Source organism: Artibeus jamaicensis, unplaced genomic scaffold (genome assembly GCF_021234435.1).
Source record: "Artibeus jamaicensis isolate MK-2021 breed Jamaican fruit bat unplaced genomic scaffold, CSHL_Jam_final contig_685, whole genome shotgun sequence".
NCBI classification, from domain to species: Eukaryota; Metazoa; Chordata; class Mammalia; order Chiroptera; family Phyllostomidae; genus Artibeus; species Artibeus jamaicensis.
In genome coordinates this window covers 24,683,664-24,700,922 of record NW_026521924.1, presented here as the reverse complement: position 1 = coordinate 24,700,922, position 17,259 = coordinate 24,683,664, and the positions used below count along the sequence as shown (strand labels likewise).

Genomic DNA, 17,259 nt, shown 5'->3' with positions numbered 1-17,259 from the left:
AGCGCTTACTGTGTGCCAAGCCCTGTTTTAAATGCTTTACGTACAATTGAATTCTCTCTGTGCTTCCAACAGCCGTGTGAAGTAGGGGCTGCTCCTGCCCCCACGTTACAGGTGAAGACGTCAGAGCCCAGAAAACACCTGGGAGTCAGCCCCGGTCATACAGGGGTCATACAGGGGTCATACAGGGGTGCTCCGGGCCCCTTCGAAAATGCCAGAATTATAACAGCAGTTTCTCATTTTACATTTCCCAAGGTTTTGATGGTGAAGCTGTATTATTTAAAACTATCTATTTCATATTTTTACGTCTATACTATGTCATATACAAATAACAAGGTGCACATTACGAGCACATTGCCCACCAGACGGGCTTTGCCCGGCCCTGCAGCCTCTGTGTGCTCTGCTCTCACGACCCCCCCCCGCCTGCCGCCTTATCCCTCCCACCAGACTGTGTCCTTCCAGAGGAGGAGCAGGCCTGGCTCAGTGCTCGCTCTAATAATGACAACGGGCGAGTGGCTTCGCCTCTCCTTGTCTCAGGGTTCTCGCTGGTGATGCGGTCGTGGGACCTCCCTCCCGGGGCAGTAGGGACCCGCAGGCTATTTTCCACTTCCTCTTTTTGGAAGCAGTGGTCATAGATTCATATGTAAGCACTAAAACAAGACGACTCTGAGGAGAGAAGGTAGGAGGAAACCTAATGACCTTGGGTTTGGAAAAGCCTCCTTCGCTACGGCACCAAGAGCTCAGGCAGGAAAAGAAAAAGAAAAGATAAATTGCATTCCACTAAGCAAAAATGTTAATGCTTCAAAGGCCACTATCAAGAAAGTGAAAAGACAGCCCACAGAATGAGAAAAATATTTGCAAATTATGTAGCTGACAGGGGACTTGTATCTAGAATATATAAAAACTGTTACAACCTAATAATAAAAAGACAAATTAAAACCAATTAAAAATAGGCAAGGATCTGAATAGACATTTCTCCTAAGAAGACCTATAAAGAAATGGCCATTAAGCACCTAAAAAGATGCTTGACCTCATCCGCTCACAGGGAAATGCACACCAAAACCATCTCACAAGTCACTAGTGTGACCGAGATAAGAAACACGGGCAAAGGACCAGTGTCCGTGAGCGTGTGGAGAAGACGGATGCTCGCACATCACCCACCGGATTGCAAAACGGGACAGCCACTGTGGAGCCAGTTCGGCGGTTCTTCAGAAGTTCGTACATACAGTTGTCATGTGTCCCCACAATCCCTCTCCTAGGTACATACCCAAGAGACGTGAGGACAGGCATCTACGCAAAACCTTGTCCACAAACGTCGACCGAAGCATCAGTCACTGTAACCGAAAGGGGGAAACAAACCACACGTTCCTCGGATGAACAGGGAGCTACGTGCAGTTTATCCCACAACAGGGGCCGTGAGGGGCCACTAGACGGGAACGGAGTACTGATGTGGTACCCACACAGTGTGACAGACCTTGAGGCAGTGTTTAGATTTCACGAGCATGCGTATTTACATCCTAATGCGTTGGCAGACCATAGAATTTTGGAAGGGATTTGCTGGTAAGCATTGTTATAATCAAAGCTAGAGTATTCATGAGAGCCAGTATTTGTTAAGTGCTCAGTTTATATTGAGCACTTTTGTGTTATTTCAGACTCCCAGTGATTTTGTGAAACACTCATTATCACCCCGACTTCCCAGTTCAGGAAACTGAGGCTAGAGAGCCAAGGTCAGACAGTGCTACCATTTGGACTGGAGCTTGTACCCTTAACCCTTCTGGTGAGAGCCTCCCAGGCAGGGACTTAGCACAACGTGTTTGCCAAATGGAGCCCCGGGGTGGGGGTGGGTCCAGGAGGAAGGTCCTGCCGGCCAGGGCTCCCTACCTGGGCCCTTGCCTACGTCCTCGTGGAGGTCGGGTACTTCCTCCCCGGGGACTCTCTGGGCGGGTGGCTAGACAGCCCGGCTGCCTCCCTCCTCGGCTTACTGGGACCTGATTGTTCTGGGGGCAGTGGCCATGCAGAGCCAGGGCCAGGGGTTATTTTGGGAGAGGGCAGGGCGGTGGCATGTGAAGCATCCCCAGGTCAGGAAGACGCTTGGCAGCACCGTCCCCGCCGGGCACCTCCGCAGCCTGCAGATTATCTGCCCCGTCCTCCAAAGCGACCGTGGACACCTTGTTCCGGAGGGGTTTTTTTCTACTTTTAAAGTGAGCAAATCAGTGGCAGTGAGTACATTCAGGGTTTTCTTTCAGTCTTCTCCCCCAAAACTGTACTACTTATTTATTTCATCAACACACGCCTCTATAGCACTTCCTAGGTTCCGACCACTGTTCTAAGGGCCCTGTGGCCATTCATTCATTCATTTCTTACAGCTTTCCCCCAGGTGGTGCTGTTAGCATCGCTGGTTTACAGGGGAGGAGCCTGGGGCTCTGGGGAGCCCCAGACTTGCCGGAGGATATAAGGAGCAGAGCCCGGATGTGCACCCAGGCAGCCTGGCCCGAGCTGCCCCTCTTGGCCCCAGAGGCTTGGCTCCACGCCCCTGTTCACCCCTTGGTTTTTCAGAGGTGTCTTGTGGTTGACTTGGCAGGGATAAATTAGGGTCCCAGCACATGGAAGACATGGCCAGTTAGTGGCAAGAGGGCTTGGTGTGATGGGTAAGAGCTTGGGCAGATTCACTGTTTAGCTGTGTGACCCGGAGGAAGCGACTCCACCTCTCTGGGGTCAAGTGAAGAAAGGCGCCCCGGCGCAGAGCTGGGCACAGAGTGCTCTGCAAATAATAGATCATCGTTACTGTTAATAGTGGTAGAAGAGGCAGTTGTTGAGTGAACACATTAGAACAGAAGTCGACAAATGTTTTCTTTAAGGGCTGGAGTGTAAATATTTTGGGTCTGGCAGGTCCTACAGTCTCCATGGCAACTACTTAATTCTAGACAATATAAACAAATGGGTGTGGCCGTGTTCCAGTGAAACTTTATTTATATGGATACTGACATTTGACTTCCATGTAATTTTCACACGTCAGAAAATATTACCCTTTTGGGTCTTTTTTCCAACTTTAAAACTATAAAAACCACTGTCGGCGCACAGGCGGTACGAAGCAGGCGGTGGGCTGGCTCAGACACCACCATGATTTGCTGACCGTCTCTGCAAAGAAGCGGGAGTCCCGCGGGGATTTTTGGGTGCGGGGTGTGTTCTCGTGTCCACAGAGCCCAGAATAGTGCCCACTGTGTGACAGCCACTTCATGAAGTCGTATTAAACGAATGAATCCATAGGTAGAAGGGTCTTGAGCTGGGGGGAAAGAGCATTCCAGGAGGGGGGACAGCCTGAGCAAAGGTGTGGTTTCAGGGGAAAGTCTTCGGCCCCAAAAAGCCATCCGTGCCTGGGGGAGACCCCTGGGCAGCTATGGGTGAGGGGGTGGGTGCCCTCGGAAGTGGCTCCCCTGGGGTTCAGACCCTGCCCCTATCCCTGAACCACCAGCCTTATTTTTAACCTGGCTGATGAAAGGTGAGAAAGATAATCCGAATGAAATCAAGAAGAGTGCCTGATCCCTGCCCCACCCCCTGCCCCAGTTTCTGCTTGTCCCTTCCCTCCAGCAGGGCCAGAGCCGCCTGGGGACCCTCGCCCAGGGGCACCGGCCCAGACACCGAGAGCACTCACAGCAGAAGAAACCGTCCAGCTTTGCCTAGCAGGACCCGGACTCAGGGAGGGATCCTGGCAATGCTCCGGCTCCCGGGCTTGAGCAACCTGGGACCGCTCAAGACAGAGCTGGATTTTCTGTCTGTCTAGCACGCGCTCCTCAAACGTTAGTAGCGGAAGCTTCTGGGTGGCTTATAAAACACAGATTCCTGGGCTTCTCCCCTAGAAATTCTCATTCAGTGGGCCTGGGGGGGAGCCCAGGAATCTGTATTCCCGACAAGCTCCCAGGTGATGAGAGGGCTGAGCTAGAAGCAAGACCCTCTGGGTAACGGCAGTGCTGCCTGCCCTTCACCCTGGGCGCTGCCAGATGCACCCCATTAAGACTGCCTCAGGCCCAGGGTCTGGAGAGCCCTGAAGGCCGTGCTGAGTAATTTAGACCCCAGGTGACCATCACAGGGAGCCTTGCAAATATTTTAAGTAACAGGTGAAGCCGTTGGCTGTAAGGCTGCAAAGCTCGCCACCCCTCCAGGTGCTGCTGCCTGCAATCAGTCGTAGGGAGTGGTCTGGGGGCAGGGATGGGGGTGGTGGGGGCATGGCAGGGGGGGTGACAGAAGTTGCGGAGAGATGGGCAAATTCAAGAGCCACAGAGGGAGCAGAACAGACAGGAGGGGGTGATCGACAGCTGTGGATGTTGAGAGGAGATGAGGGTGAAGGGGACAGAGGGCAGGCGACCCCTGGGATTCCTGGCTTGAAGGCTGGGGTGTAGGGGAGCCGTACCAGAAATCTGGGGCATGGAAGAGGGGGGCTGATAGAGAATTCAGACTGATGGGCACGACAGGAGTGCGCTCTGGAGCTGCCCCGCTCTCAGCCCCCGATCCGGCTCCGTGGAGGGCCCGCAGATGAATTACAGAACCTTCCAGGGCTCCGTGTGAAGGCTGGGACTCTGGAGCACCAGGAAACCAGCCTCGCCCGCTCGCGTGACCAAAAAAGGACATTTTCTCAGCCGGGAGGTGCGCCCAGCCCCGTCCCTGCTCCCCCCACCTGGGGTTCAGGTTTCCAGAGAAGCGTCTCTGAAAAGCTGAGAACTTTGAATCACACGCACCCACGGACAGGCCAGCACGAGCCTGGGGACATGCACGTTCCGCACTGAGTCGGGGGTCACCAATGTCTTTTCTTCTTTTACCTTCTCTCCTTCACCACCACCACCACCATCGTCATCACCACTCAGTCCCACCCCGGGCTACGCATTTTCATGTGCTGCCTCAGTTTTCACAGCAACTCCGAGAGGGGAGAATCAGTAGCCTACAGATGAAGACGCTGAGGCACAGACAGGCAAAGCCACAGACCGGAGGCGCCAGAGCCCTGGGGGGCGTGGAACAAGGGTGGGGAGAGTGGAGCGACCCCTGCAGGTCCAGGGGTGGAGCCTTTATTTACATTTGTTCCTGGTGTATTCATTGAGGAGTTTTTTTGCATGAATTTTAACTTTTAAAACGATTGCCTTAAAATACAATTTATCCAGGTTACCAACGTTTTTTTGGCTTCCCCCTCAATTTAGAGCCTGACCTGAATGACTCGACCTGGCCCCAGCCTTGGTGAAGCCAAGACTGGAACCCTGGGCTGCTGATAGCGAAGCCACGCTCTTCACTGTCCCCTGCACTGCCCCGCCTGCCCGTCCACACGTGCATGTGTGTGTTCACGTAGTACACTTTCATTTGATAAAATATTCCTGTAGCAGCCCTGGCTGGTGTAGCCCAGTGGACTGAGCACGGGCCTGCAAAACAAAGGGTCACCGGTTCAATTCCTAGTCAGGGCACATGCCTGGGTTGCGGGCCAGGTCCCCCAGGGGGACATGCAAGAGGCAACAACACATTAATGTTTCTTTCCCACTTAAAAAAAAAAAAGTATTCCTGGAGCAGTACTGCAGAGTGGAGAGGCCAGGGGCGTGGGAGTCAGACGGCTCTGGACTTGACCTGCACCACTCACTATGAGTGGAAACCTGGCCTGTGGCAGAGGCTAAAGGACACAGACTCTAGATCCCAGAATGCCTTGCTGCAAAATCTCACTCTGTCACTGGCTGGCTGTGTAAGTTTGGGCGACATCCTTAAAACACTCCCGCGCCCCGGATCTCTCCTCTGTCAGGAGGGATGATGGTAGTAACATCTGCCACGTGGAGTTACTGGGGGAATTAAATGAGTTAAGTTCTGTGAAGCCCTTGGCAGGTGGTAAGTGCTTTGTCAGTGTTAACTATTACGGGCAAGATGTCTGAGACCCAGAGTCCCCACCTGTGAGGTAGGGACATGAAAACAATCCCCAGGCAGTTTTTAGGGCCCAAAGGGAAAACGCAAGGGCCTGGCACGTGGGAGGAGCTTAATGAAACTTCCCCCCCTCGCTGGGGGCCCAGCTCTGTGCTGGAGACCGAGGTACGGAGATGCAGGCGAATCAGCTTCCTGAGGGATCAGCTCACCTGCACAAGTGGACGCTGAGCAGACCTTCCACCTCCCCCGAGGCACCGAGTCGTTACCTCCTCTCAGGGCCTTGTGCATGCTCTTCCCTCTGCCTGTCCCCACCCCACCTCTATGGCCTCCTTTACGTGTGTCTTCAGGTCTGGACTTAAATGTCACATCCTCCAGGAAGCCTTCCCTGACCACCCCACCCCCACCGCTGAGCTCTGTCCTGTCTTTCTTTTCTACATTTTCAGTGCACTCCCTGTGCTTCCTTCCCGGCATGTCTTACAACTGCAGTAAAGCGCTTTGCATTCAGTTACGTTGTATTACATGATTTTCGCTGTTTGTTTGACAGTGCGGGGAGGACCGGGCTTGTCTCGTCCATGGCTCCTGTCCATCCTGGGCCCCTGGCCCAGTGTGGCACCTGCTCACACACACAGGCTCTGAAGATGCCCGGGTTCGCAGTCCCAGCTCCTGCACTTAGTGACGTTATGTCTGAGGGCAAGTCACTTAACCTCTCTGTGCCTCAGTTTCCCTTTCTGTACAAAGGGAGTATAATAACAGCACTGGCTTTCTAAGGCATCGTGGTGATTACGTGAGATAATCTTCGAAAATCCTGTAGACCAGTGCCCGGCCCATTCATAAATGGGGCTGTTATTATTTTAATAGGTGCTTCTCTTAGGCTAGACTAACAGCTAAAACAAACATCCCTGGAATCTCAGGTGCTTAATGCTATAGATGTTTAAGACTTGCTTAAATGTTCCACATTAGAAAAAGAATAAATTGTAATTAAAATGTTCAGGTGCTTAAAAAAATGTCCCACATTTGGTGTTTAACTTCAGTGCTTAAATGTTCCAGTGCGGGACTGTGGGAGGGACTTCGCTCTGTGCCACGGCCTTTTATGGACCCAGGTTCCTTCCACTGCATTTCTTAACTGGGGGTCTTCAGGGGTCTCTCTGGGTGGCATCCAGGGCAGTCCATGAACTTGGATGCTGTCTTAGGGGAGGTTCCCTAGAAGCCGAGTCTGAGACAGAGATTTTCGTGCACACAGTTAATGAGGGAACACTGTCTGCGGAGAGGAGAGTGAAAAAAGCAGGATTTGACGGAGAAGTAGCCACGCATGGATGGGGCCCTACCTGGCGTCCTGCCTGCCACAGGGACCCTGGTGCCTGGGTTGCACCACAGAGTTAGCTCCTCTTGGGGTGATAGGGAACTGGGGGTGTCATCAGTCATTGGTTGTGGGCTGTCTGGTGGCAGGGCAGAGGTGGGGGGAGTGTTTTGACCTTGGAACAAGATAGCTTCTATTGGTAACGATTCTCCGGGACAACACTGAGCCATCAGGAGCCAACACAACACCTCGGGGTGGGTGCATCTGCCCAATAAAGGGATCAGGGCAGAGTGCCGGAAGTGTGTATAAGAGATGGGAAAACGGCATCTTTATTTTTACTAGCCTCTAACTGAAATTTAGCATTTTCTTCAATTATGGGAATAGGCAATAAACTACAATAGTATTAGCAGTACCTGTGACTTTGTCACCAGTATAAATCTCGTATATTTTCACGTCATGTTACTGTTACTGTTTCAGGTATCCTGGAAATATCTTTGATGATAACCTGTACTTTAAAATTATCGTAGATAATAGACCCGCTAGATATTTTGTTTAATGTTGCATTACAAATTTGTTCTTTTAAGTATTTTGGTTGATTATGTCAATATAATTGCATCTGTTTGAAATCTTATGTCATTTATGCATTTTAAAACCTTTTGAGAAGGGGTCCACAGGCATTGCTGGATGCTAAAGGGGTCTGTGACCCAGAAAAGATCAAGTACCCTGTTCAGGAGCACCCTGTTCTCCTCCTCTGCCTTTTACCAACAGCAGGAGAGGTTCCCATGGGCCAGGCCTGGAAAGAGCATCCCTCACCTCTTCCCACAGTGCATTGGCTAAGACTCAGCCTGACCACCCCTAGCTGCAAAGGAGGCTGGAAAATGTGTATCTGTGTGCCCGGAACAAAGAGGAAATGGTCTGGGGAATGCACAGCAGTGTGGCCCACAGGGCTCAGTGAATATTCACGGACAGCCTGAGTGACTGAACGCTCTGTCCAGGGTGTTTCTATGAGTTGGGCAGGAGGGGCCGAGGGCTGGTTCTCTGGAGGGATCCTGAGTTTCCACCATGTTGTCTCCTAGGACAAGCCATGCCAAGGCCAAAGCTGAGGCTGCGGAACAGGCCGCTCTGGCCGCCAACCAAGAATCCAACATTGCCCGCAGTTTGGCCCGGGAGCTGGCGCCGGACTTCTACCAGCCAGGTAGGGCCAGCCAAGGAGGGGACAGACGGGACAGGGTGGGGGGTGTCCCTGGGAGTGGACATTTTTCTTTTTTCTTTGCTGGAAAGCTGACATGCCCAAGTGAGTTCATGATTGCCTGTGAGTTCTAGAAACTGGGGCAGGTGCGAGCATGGGATGGTGTGACACGGGGGACTCACACTGAGGTTGTGGGGTGGGTGTCAGGGGCCCCCAGTTGTGGGCTGGCCCCACTCTAGGCTGCCTCTTCTTCCTGAGAAATAAGGCTGCAGAGTAAGGAGGACCTCCTGCCTCTCACACAGACCTTGCACTTGGATGGAGTGGTGGGAGCTCCTCAGGGTGGGATATTGTTTGTGCTTGAAATGTTTTAAGGCAAGTGGCACGATTGGATTTGTTTTCTGAACATCAGAGCTTGGAACACAGGTCTGTGCCTGGGGAGGCTATGTCGCTTCTGGTTCCGGTGCTCCCCCTGCTGGCCCCAGGGAGAATGACACTGGCTGGCTGCCCCTGCCTTGAGGAGGGGGCGGGGGTCATAGCAACAGCCGTCACTTGTGTGACCGGCCCTGCATTTTTTCACCCAATTAATCATTTTATTAGGTGTGATTAAACTAACTTTTCAGATAAGGGAGGAAAGAGACCAGTGTCACCGTTCAGAACATAAAGTCAGGAGCCAGACTCCCCGGGTCTGGCTAGTCCTCACTCTGCCCTTGTCTGCTGGGTGACTTTGGGCGAGTGATTTCATCTCTCTGAGCCTCTGTTTCTTCATCTGTAACATGGAGCTTGACAGCATCGACCTCGCAGGGTTATTAAAACTATTAAGTGAGCTCATATTTGGAAACTGCGCCAAACAGTGCCGGGCAAAGAGACGAGGCTCACGAGGTTAAGTGGCTTGCCCAGGGCCGCCCAGCGGTGGGCCCGCGACTCGAACTCGTTCTCCTGGTGTTCCCGTCCCGGCAGGTCCGGAGTATCAGAAGCGCCGACTGCTCCAGGAGATCCTAGAGAACTCGGAGAGTCTGCTGGAGGCCCCCGACCGGGTTCCCGGCGCCGCTGGCCTCCCGGAGCGGCCCCGCGAGAGCCCGCAGCTGCACGAGCGCGAGACCCCGCGGCCCCACGGTGGCCCCCCGTCGCCGGCCGGGACACCCCCGCAGCCCAAGCGGCCCCGCCCGGGGGCGACCAGGGACGGCCTGCTGAGCCCAGGCTCCTGGAACGGCGAGTCCGGCACCGAGGGCAGCCGGCCGGTCACGCCGTCCGGGGGCCGCCGCAGCCCAGCGCGTCCCGCCACGGAGCACATGGCCATCGAGGCGCTGCAGGCGCCGCCCGCGCCCTCGCGGGAGCCGGAGGTGGCGCTGTACCAGGGGTACCACAGCTACGCGGTGCGCACGGTCCCCTCCACGCCGCCGCCCGTAGAGGAAGAGCCCTCCTCGCCCGAGGTCTACGAGTCTGACTCCGCGCCCTCGACCCCGGCCACCGCCCCAGTGCAGATCCCTGCGCTTCAGGCCCCAGAGCCAGAGCCGGCGCCCGAGCCCCCCGCCAAGCTGGAACCCAAGCCCATCGTCCCCAAAGCCGAGCCCAAGGCCAAGGCCCGCAAGACTGAGGCCCGAGGGCTGACCAAGGCTGGGGCCAAAAAGAAGTCTCGGAAGGAGGCAGCGCTGGTGGCCGAGGCCGCGGTGGAGGTGGAGGAGGTGAGGCAGGTGGCAGAAGGAGGTGTCCAAGGTCCAGTCTCTACAGGTGGCTGAGCTTCAGTCAGGACTGGGGGTGGGTGATTCGGTGGGGAGGGTGACGGGACAGGACGGAGCAGGGGGAGACCCTAGCAGGGTTGTGGGCTCAGTCTAGTGCAGCCTGATCCCCTGTAGACTTGGGAGTGTAAATTGCACTACAGGGGAGTGTAAATTGCACTACTTGGGAGTGTAAATCCTACCTCCCACAGTGGGGCAGGGGGCTGGCCTTTTACCTGTTCCCTGGTCAGCAGGGGGCAGTTCTTTGGAAAAGGGAGCAGCTGGGAGCCCCGAGCAGCTGGGGGTGGAGTGGGTGCACCTGCAGGGTCAGGGCATTCCCAGTGGGCACCAGCAGCACTGCTACAGGTGTAGCAGGGAGGGCTTCCTGGGGGTGGTGGAAGGGCCCACCAGGGCTTGGGTCCCAGCTTGTCAGAGGAGCTGGGGAGCCAGGGATTGCAGCAACAGTGAGCGAAGCGTGGCTCCCAGAGACTGATGAGAGTGGCCCTGGAGGAATCAGTGGGGAAGGCCACATTCCTGGGCTCCAGGCCCACTGTGAGCTTTGGGGCGCGCTCTTGCCCTGCTCTGGGCCCTGAGCGGTTTGGTTAATTATTTTCAAGAGTTCTTCCAGCTCCGATGGCCTGCTGTCCAGGTGCTGGTCCCTGCAGGGAACAAAACAGGAAGGTGCTCTCAGGAGGGTCCTTCTGGAAGTCCCTGCCCCTTGCCCACCCTGCTGGGACAGGGGTGGGGGGGGGCTGATTCAGAGGCCATGGGCACTCAGCAGCCACTGTCTGTGCTCCCAGGTCCCCAACACCGTCCTCATCTGTATGGTGATCCTGCTTAACATCGGCCTGGCCATCCTCTTCGTTCACCTCCTCACCTGACCCTCATCTGCCAGGTATGCTGGGAGGAGCCGGCGGAAGCCCAAGGAAGGTTCTGGGCACCTGGGTGTCGGAATGCTGGATAAAAGGGCCTGCTGCCCACTGGACCTTTGTCCTGCCGTTCACTGAGGCCCATCCCCACTGGAGACAGGGACCTGGGATGTGGTTTTGACAGATCACATGAGGGAGGACCAGTGTGCGCTCACACACACACGCACACGGCTCTCCTTAGCAGAGCACCTGCTTTCCGCCCGGTGTGCACTGGGGGCTTCGCTCATGTATTTATTCGTGTGACTGACATTTACTGGGCAACTGCTTGGCTGGGGTGTAGGGATGTAGTGGGGACTCGCTCCTGTCCTGAGAAACGAGGTTGTGGGTGTGGGGAACACAGTGGGAGCAAACCCTCAATTTACAGCACATTCAGCAAAAGTCCTGTGGCTCAATGTCAAGGAAAACCGTTCTTGCCCCTTCCCCCAAGACCCTCACAGGTCAGGGCTGCATTCACCTGGGGCGGCCGAACCTTCCTCTCCCAGCCGCCCTTTCTCTCTGTCCCCCCAGCCCCCAGCTCTTCTCCCCAAACCCCTCTGTCAGTCAGTCGGCTTCCTCAGTCGGTTTCCGCCCTATGATGGAGCTGGGAGAGCAATGAATGGGGCGGTGGGGGTGGGTGAAGTGGGCTGAGTGAAAGGAAAGTGGCCCTCACAGGTCTCAGGATGCAGCATCTACAAGACAGAATCTTTCTCTTGCCAGGACCAGGCTTCACGGGGTGACTGCTGTGCTTGCTTGGTGATGCTAACAGGATTTTGCCCCCACCAGAGGCCCTCCCTCCTTGATCCTGGCTTAGCCCTGGGCTTGGGGACCAGACCCAGTCCCAGAGGAGGGGAGGAATCCCTCCCTGTCCTGTCACCGTGTAAACACAGCCAATGACAATATTGGCCTGGTGGGTGCTGGCCTGGGGGCGAATGCTGCGTGTCTCATAGGGGGTCTGGGAATGAGAGCTACAGGAACTGAGGACTTAATGCTCTGAAGGACGGAAAGGGGTGAGCCAGCTGGCCGTGGGGGAGGAGGGAGGGAAGCGGTGAACCGGCCGAAGGGAACAGCACGGGCAAATGAGCAGAGGCAGCGTCCAGAGGGAGGACGAAGCTGTGCCTTGTGAGGCCAGAAGAGGCCCCAGGGACTTGTCTCCGATCCCACCAAGTCTCGGTCACGGGACAAAGCTACCCCAGGGGTTTGGGGGGCGGTGGGAGGATCTCACCCCTGAAGCTCGAACCCTGCCTTGAACCTGGCCGCGCCTCCGCGCACCCTCCCTCCCTGCTGCACCTGACTCTGCTGTCTCTCTGCAGAGCGAGGAGTTCCTGCGGAGGACGCAAGCCCCACCTTTCTGTGAGGGGCGGCCAAGGAGGACTGGACTCCGGACCAGAGCCCTGGGTCCCGGCTCACACCCACACTGAGAACATTGAAGCGGGCCTCCCAGAGGCCTAGAATGTGCTGGAAACCCTCCTGGAGCTCTGCCCAGGGGCGGGGAAAGCCCTGATCTGCTCCTGTCCCTCATGCTCATTCACTCCTTCACCTTGTCCCTAGGTCACTCCCTCCTTGGGCTTTTGTGTGTTTTGGGAGAAGTCACCAAACCAGAATATTAATTAAATCCCAGCTCCCTTCCTGCTTCCCTTCTCCCGCTTTATTTTAACCTCTGGCTGCTGGGCTGACAGACCCCTGGGGTGGGTCAGCAGTCAGGGAGACCCTCTGCTCTCGGATAGTGCGGAGTCCCCTCCTTTCACTGTCGTGAGCCAGCACACACGCTGTCCCCTGCTTACAGGTGTTCTGGGTGGCAGTAGAGGAATCGGACACGCTCGGTTTGCATATTCCAGGACCCAGTGCTCCTGTCTCCTCCCACCTGTTCAGCTAGCTCCCCTCCCTTCCTGACCAAGAGAAGAGGAGAACACAGGAGGGGCTGGAGCATTTGGTGGGGAGGCCACTGACCAGGTGGCCAGGGGTGGGGGTGGGGAGAAGGGCTAAGGGGAGTTTGGACGGCCCTTGAATGTGTGTGTGCCTGAGCCTGGGCTGGCGTTGCATTTAGGGCTTGCAGTGTGCTCAGGGTGCGAGGGGTCACTGTGCAGGAGCCCTGGGGTTGGCGAGACAAAGCTGCTGCTACGCCCTGTGGATTGGTTTGGCTGCTTCCCCCACCAGGGCCCACCAGGGGGCATTGAACATGGAAGCCTTGGGAAGACCAAGCAGATTTCCCTGGGGCCCACATTCAGGCAGGCGCTGAAGACAGGCTGCTGGTCACCAGGCATTTCCCAGGGCCAGAGGAGCAACTCCAGTGCTTCCCCACCCAGGGTGGTCCGCATGATGATAAGCCCCTCAGCTTGTGTGGCAGAAGAGGTTTGCATGTAGCTCCTTACAGAAGTTTGGTACCACACTGGGTGTCTAGTCCTGAATGCCAGCAGGGGGACGGTCGAAGCTGAGGGTTGGTGGCCTCTGCCCCTGGGAGGATGAAGAGAGTGTTCCACACCCCTCCAAGCTGGGGAAGGACTTGGCGATGACATCCAGACAGAGCTGGAGGGGCTGCCACTCTCCTGCCTTTGTTTCCATGGACCTGGGGGCCTTGAACTTGTGACTCGGCCTCCCCAGGCCAGGTCTGCAACTGGAAGTTCACTTCTGATGGGGTCTGCTTTTCCTCCCCCCTGAATACTTGGGTCCAGTGTCACACTTGCTATTTCAAGTCCTGCTGGGACCTCGTGGACTGCATTTCCGTAAACAGAAGCCTGTGGATTCTCCCATCCTCCACTGGCCAAGGCCTTCAGCTCTGCATCAGTGTTTCGGCTTTTCTGGACTCCTAGGGAATGAGGAGGGCAGGTTGGAGGCACCACTCAGGGCTGATCGGGTCCAGGCCCCGGCTCTTGGGTCATAGTCCAGGTTTCTTGGTCTGGCCCAGGGCCATCAGCTCCCGGGCCTGGTTTGGGGGCTCATGTGTGGGGCAAGGACTCAGGAAGCTGCGGTCTGTGCATTAATAAACCTGCATCTGCTCACAGGCTCTGACGGGCTGTGGTGTCTGCTTGTGGGTCCAGGATGCTGGACTGATGCGGGAGGGGCTGGGGGCCTCTGGGCCATGCTGGCCCAGGCTCCATCTCTCTGTTACTGTTCCCATAATACCTCATGAGGGGCGGCTCAAAGGCCACGAACCTTGTAGGGCTGACCCTGAATCTCTAAAGCTGACTTCCAGAAGCTTCCCTGAGCAGCATCTGGTAGAATAAAGAGCCCATCCTTTGAGGTTGGGTCCTCCTGGGCCCCAGTCTTTCTCACCCACTTATTTTACTTCTCTGAGCCTCAGTTTCCTCATCTGTAAAATGGGGAAGGAGGTAGAACCAGGTAGCACCTGAGGTGGTGGCAAGGATTACATCAGTGCTGAAGCTTACATAAAGCCCAGCTGTAGAGCTCAGTTGGGAATGAGACTTGTGGCGCTACAGTCCTGGCATTAGCCCTGCCCGTTTTGATTGATGACTTCGGAAGCCCCAGGTGGGTGGAGATAGTTCGGGGTCTAGTCAGTCAGTTACAGAAAGTCTCAGGGGGACCCAGAAGCCATCTTCGGACTCTACAGAGAAGAGACTTTCCGAGGTCCCACAGCAAGTTGGTGGCAAGAAAGAAGTTGTGTTGTGAGTCAACACTTTTCATTAAGTGTTTGATTATCCCTCGCTCATCGATAGACTCAAATTCAGGCGAGTCCAGGATGATTCAATGGTCAGGTGTCCTGGTTCCTTCCCCAGTGCCGCCACCGACTTGCTGTATATCAGTCATCCATCTGTCTGTGCCTCAGTTTCCTCTTCTGCCAAGGAGGCTAAAATTGGCATCCATTGCCTTGTTCACAGGCAGTGCAGTAATGAGGATGGGATGTATCTTACGGGTGATAAAGAGGTTTTCCAACCCCCAGAGTGATCCAAAGATCACCAGGAAGAAGGATGAGTTGGAGGGACCCCTGGAGGGGTGGGTGGTGTGTGGGGCTGAGGAGAGTTCTAACCCCCAGGGCTTTGATAATATACTCCATGAGGAAGTGGGTGAGCAGCCAACCCAGTTCAGTTGGCTGGTCTGCAGACTGGCTGTGCGTGTGTGTGTGTAAAATGGGAGTGAGGGGGTCCCTATCAGAATCCCTATCAGCAGGGTGGCTATATCAGAATCACTTTGGATGGTTTGACAAGGCTCATTCCTGAGTCCCTGTAGGAGTCAGGTAAGATTGGCTGGAATCGGGCGCCCCCTAGTGGCTCAGGTGCAACACAGCCTGGCTCCTATCTCTCCCAGTCCAGGCCAATAGCAGCTCCACGCATTTTGTCTGGTCCTCTGCCAAGTCTGGCTTCGTGTGAGGTGTCTTCTGCCACAGCAGAACTTAAAACCACCACGTGGGCCTTGCCGGGGCCTGCGATCACTGACCACTGGCTTGGGGGCTCAGCAGGACTCTTCCTGGCGAGACAAAAGAAGGGGGCCCTGGACCCGTGGGATACAGATTTGGGATTCGTAGCAAGAAGGGGATTTCATGACCTCTGATGGGCCCACAGAGGATCTGGCTGTGCTGCGAGAGGTGCTTTGGGCTGCATGTAACAGAAAACCAGCCTGATCACAACCTTTGCAGGCCTCAAGCCTGCAGAAATTACATGGCCCACTTCGAATATGTAACTCAAAATAAAAACAATACCCAAGCTGTCCAACACCACACTTGCACGTGCTGAAATTGAAACGGGCTCTCGATTTTTTTCTTTGCAAAAATTCTGTGGAGGCTGACTTTCTCTCTCCCTCTGCACTCCTCTGCCCCGTCTTGCTGGCCCTCCAAGAGAAGGGAAGCCCCGCACTCGGTGGAGTCAGGTGGCTGTGAGTCAGACACTGATGTGGTGGAACAGCAGTGCAGTTCGGGGCAATAGCTGTGAAATCAGATCGCCAGTTTGAATCCTGTCTCTTCCCCTTAGCACCTCAAACCTCCTTGACTTCCTTCTCCAGGATCACGAATGCCGTTGTCTGTTTGACCCCAAAGCCCAACTTGGCTCCTAACCATTCTGCTGGATGTGCTACACTGCAGTTCTTAATTATGACCCCCAGGTGGCGCCACTGCTCCACACGTGAGTGACCTCATAAATCGGCTTAACAAGAGAGTGCTTTAAAAAAAAAACTGGTCACCATCACTCCTGATTCCCCACAATAATGGCAGCTGTTATAAATTAACCACTTGCTACCTGCCATGCCCTGCACTAAGAGCTTTTGTTGCATTATTTCATATATTTCTTATGACATTTCTGTTTTACAGATAAGAAGCTAAGATTCAAAGCCACAGCTGTCTGTCTGTCTGTCTTCAAAGCCTGTACTCCTAACCATATCTTCAGTGGAGGGTTCAGAGGCTGCACTTGGCTGGCAAACTTGTTTCGGCCAGCATGGTGCTGCTTTAAAACACAGTGAACTTGAATGCTTGTAGGCAGACACTCTCCCCTTACCCACAGTCCTCTGCACATGTGCCTGGGAGTAAGAGAGAAGTTGGCGGAAGAGCCACCGGGCACTCTTCAGATTGGAAGGGTCTACCCAAGGTCAGTATCATGGAAAAGACCCACCTAAATGTACATCACTGTGCAATTTCAAGACATAGCCGACAAAGAGAAAACCTCAAAGCTACCCAAGAAAACAGGAGAATCCAAGCAACATACAAAAAAGTGAAAAATCCAAAAATTTGAATTTTTCAGCAGCCACGCTGGAAGCTGGAAGGCAGTGAGGCCGTCCTTCAGGGACTGGCAGAAAAAGACCCTGACGTCTGCCCCGGTCAAACTGTCAATCAACCGTGAGGGGAGAATAAAAACATTGGCAGGTCCACGAATTTCCCACCTACATTTTCTTAGAAAGCTCCTGGCAAAAATGCGTTCCGCCTCAACAAAGGAGCAAAACAAGACAGGGAGGGAATGGGATCCAGAAAGAAGGAGACCCTTCTGTGGGGAAGAGCAAGGGGGCTTGCAAAGCAACCTCGAAAGGAGGCCTCACGTGCTGGCTGTAAGGCTGCTGAGGTGGGTGTGGGGGAGAGAGAGGGAGAGAAAGGGGGGCGGGGAGAGAGAGCAAGCGCAAACGGGGGCACTGAGTGTCTAGCAAGTCCCTAGTTTTGTGAGGTTTGGGGACAAACGAGGGACGTGGGGAAATTAAACACACGAAGAACAAGACACAAACATTTATTCAAGGGACAACATAATGAAAGAACACAACGTGCCCATCAGTAAACATTCGTTTCCATAGTGATAATGTAAGCGTGGAATATGGACTTAGCCGCACTTATTCTGGAGC

The 17,259-nt window shown here is 54.8% G+C and overlaps 1 protein-coding gene across 1 annotated transcript in view; it reads left to right on the top strand.

Annotated features, from left to right (window-relative positions):
• JPH2 (junctophilin 2) overlaps nt 1-13,993 on the top strand; it is a 59,088-nt gene extending 45,095 nt beyond the window's left edge. Inside the window, exons 3-6 of the mRNA XM_037164607.2 lie at nt 8,257-8,375; nt 9,327-10,051; nt 10,885-10,979; nt 12,303-13,993. Coding sequence (XP_037020502.2) covers nt 8,257-8,375; nt 9,327-10,051; nt 10,885-10,965 — 925 coding nt within the window. The 3' untranslated portion in view covers nt 10,966-10,979; nt 12,303-13,993. The remainder of the gene's footprint in view (nt 1-8,256; nt 8,376-9,326; nt 10,052-10,884; nt 10,980-12,302) is intronic.
• Nucleotides 13,994-17,259: the final 3,266 nt, after the last annotated feature.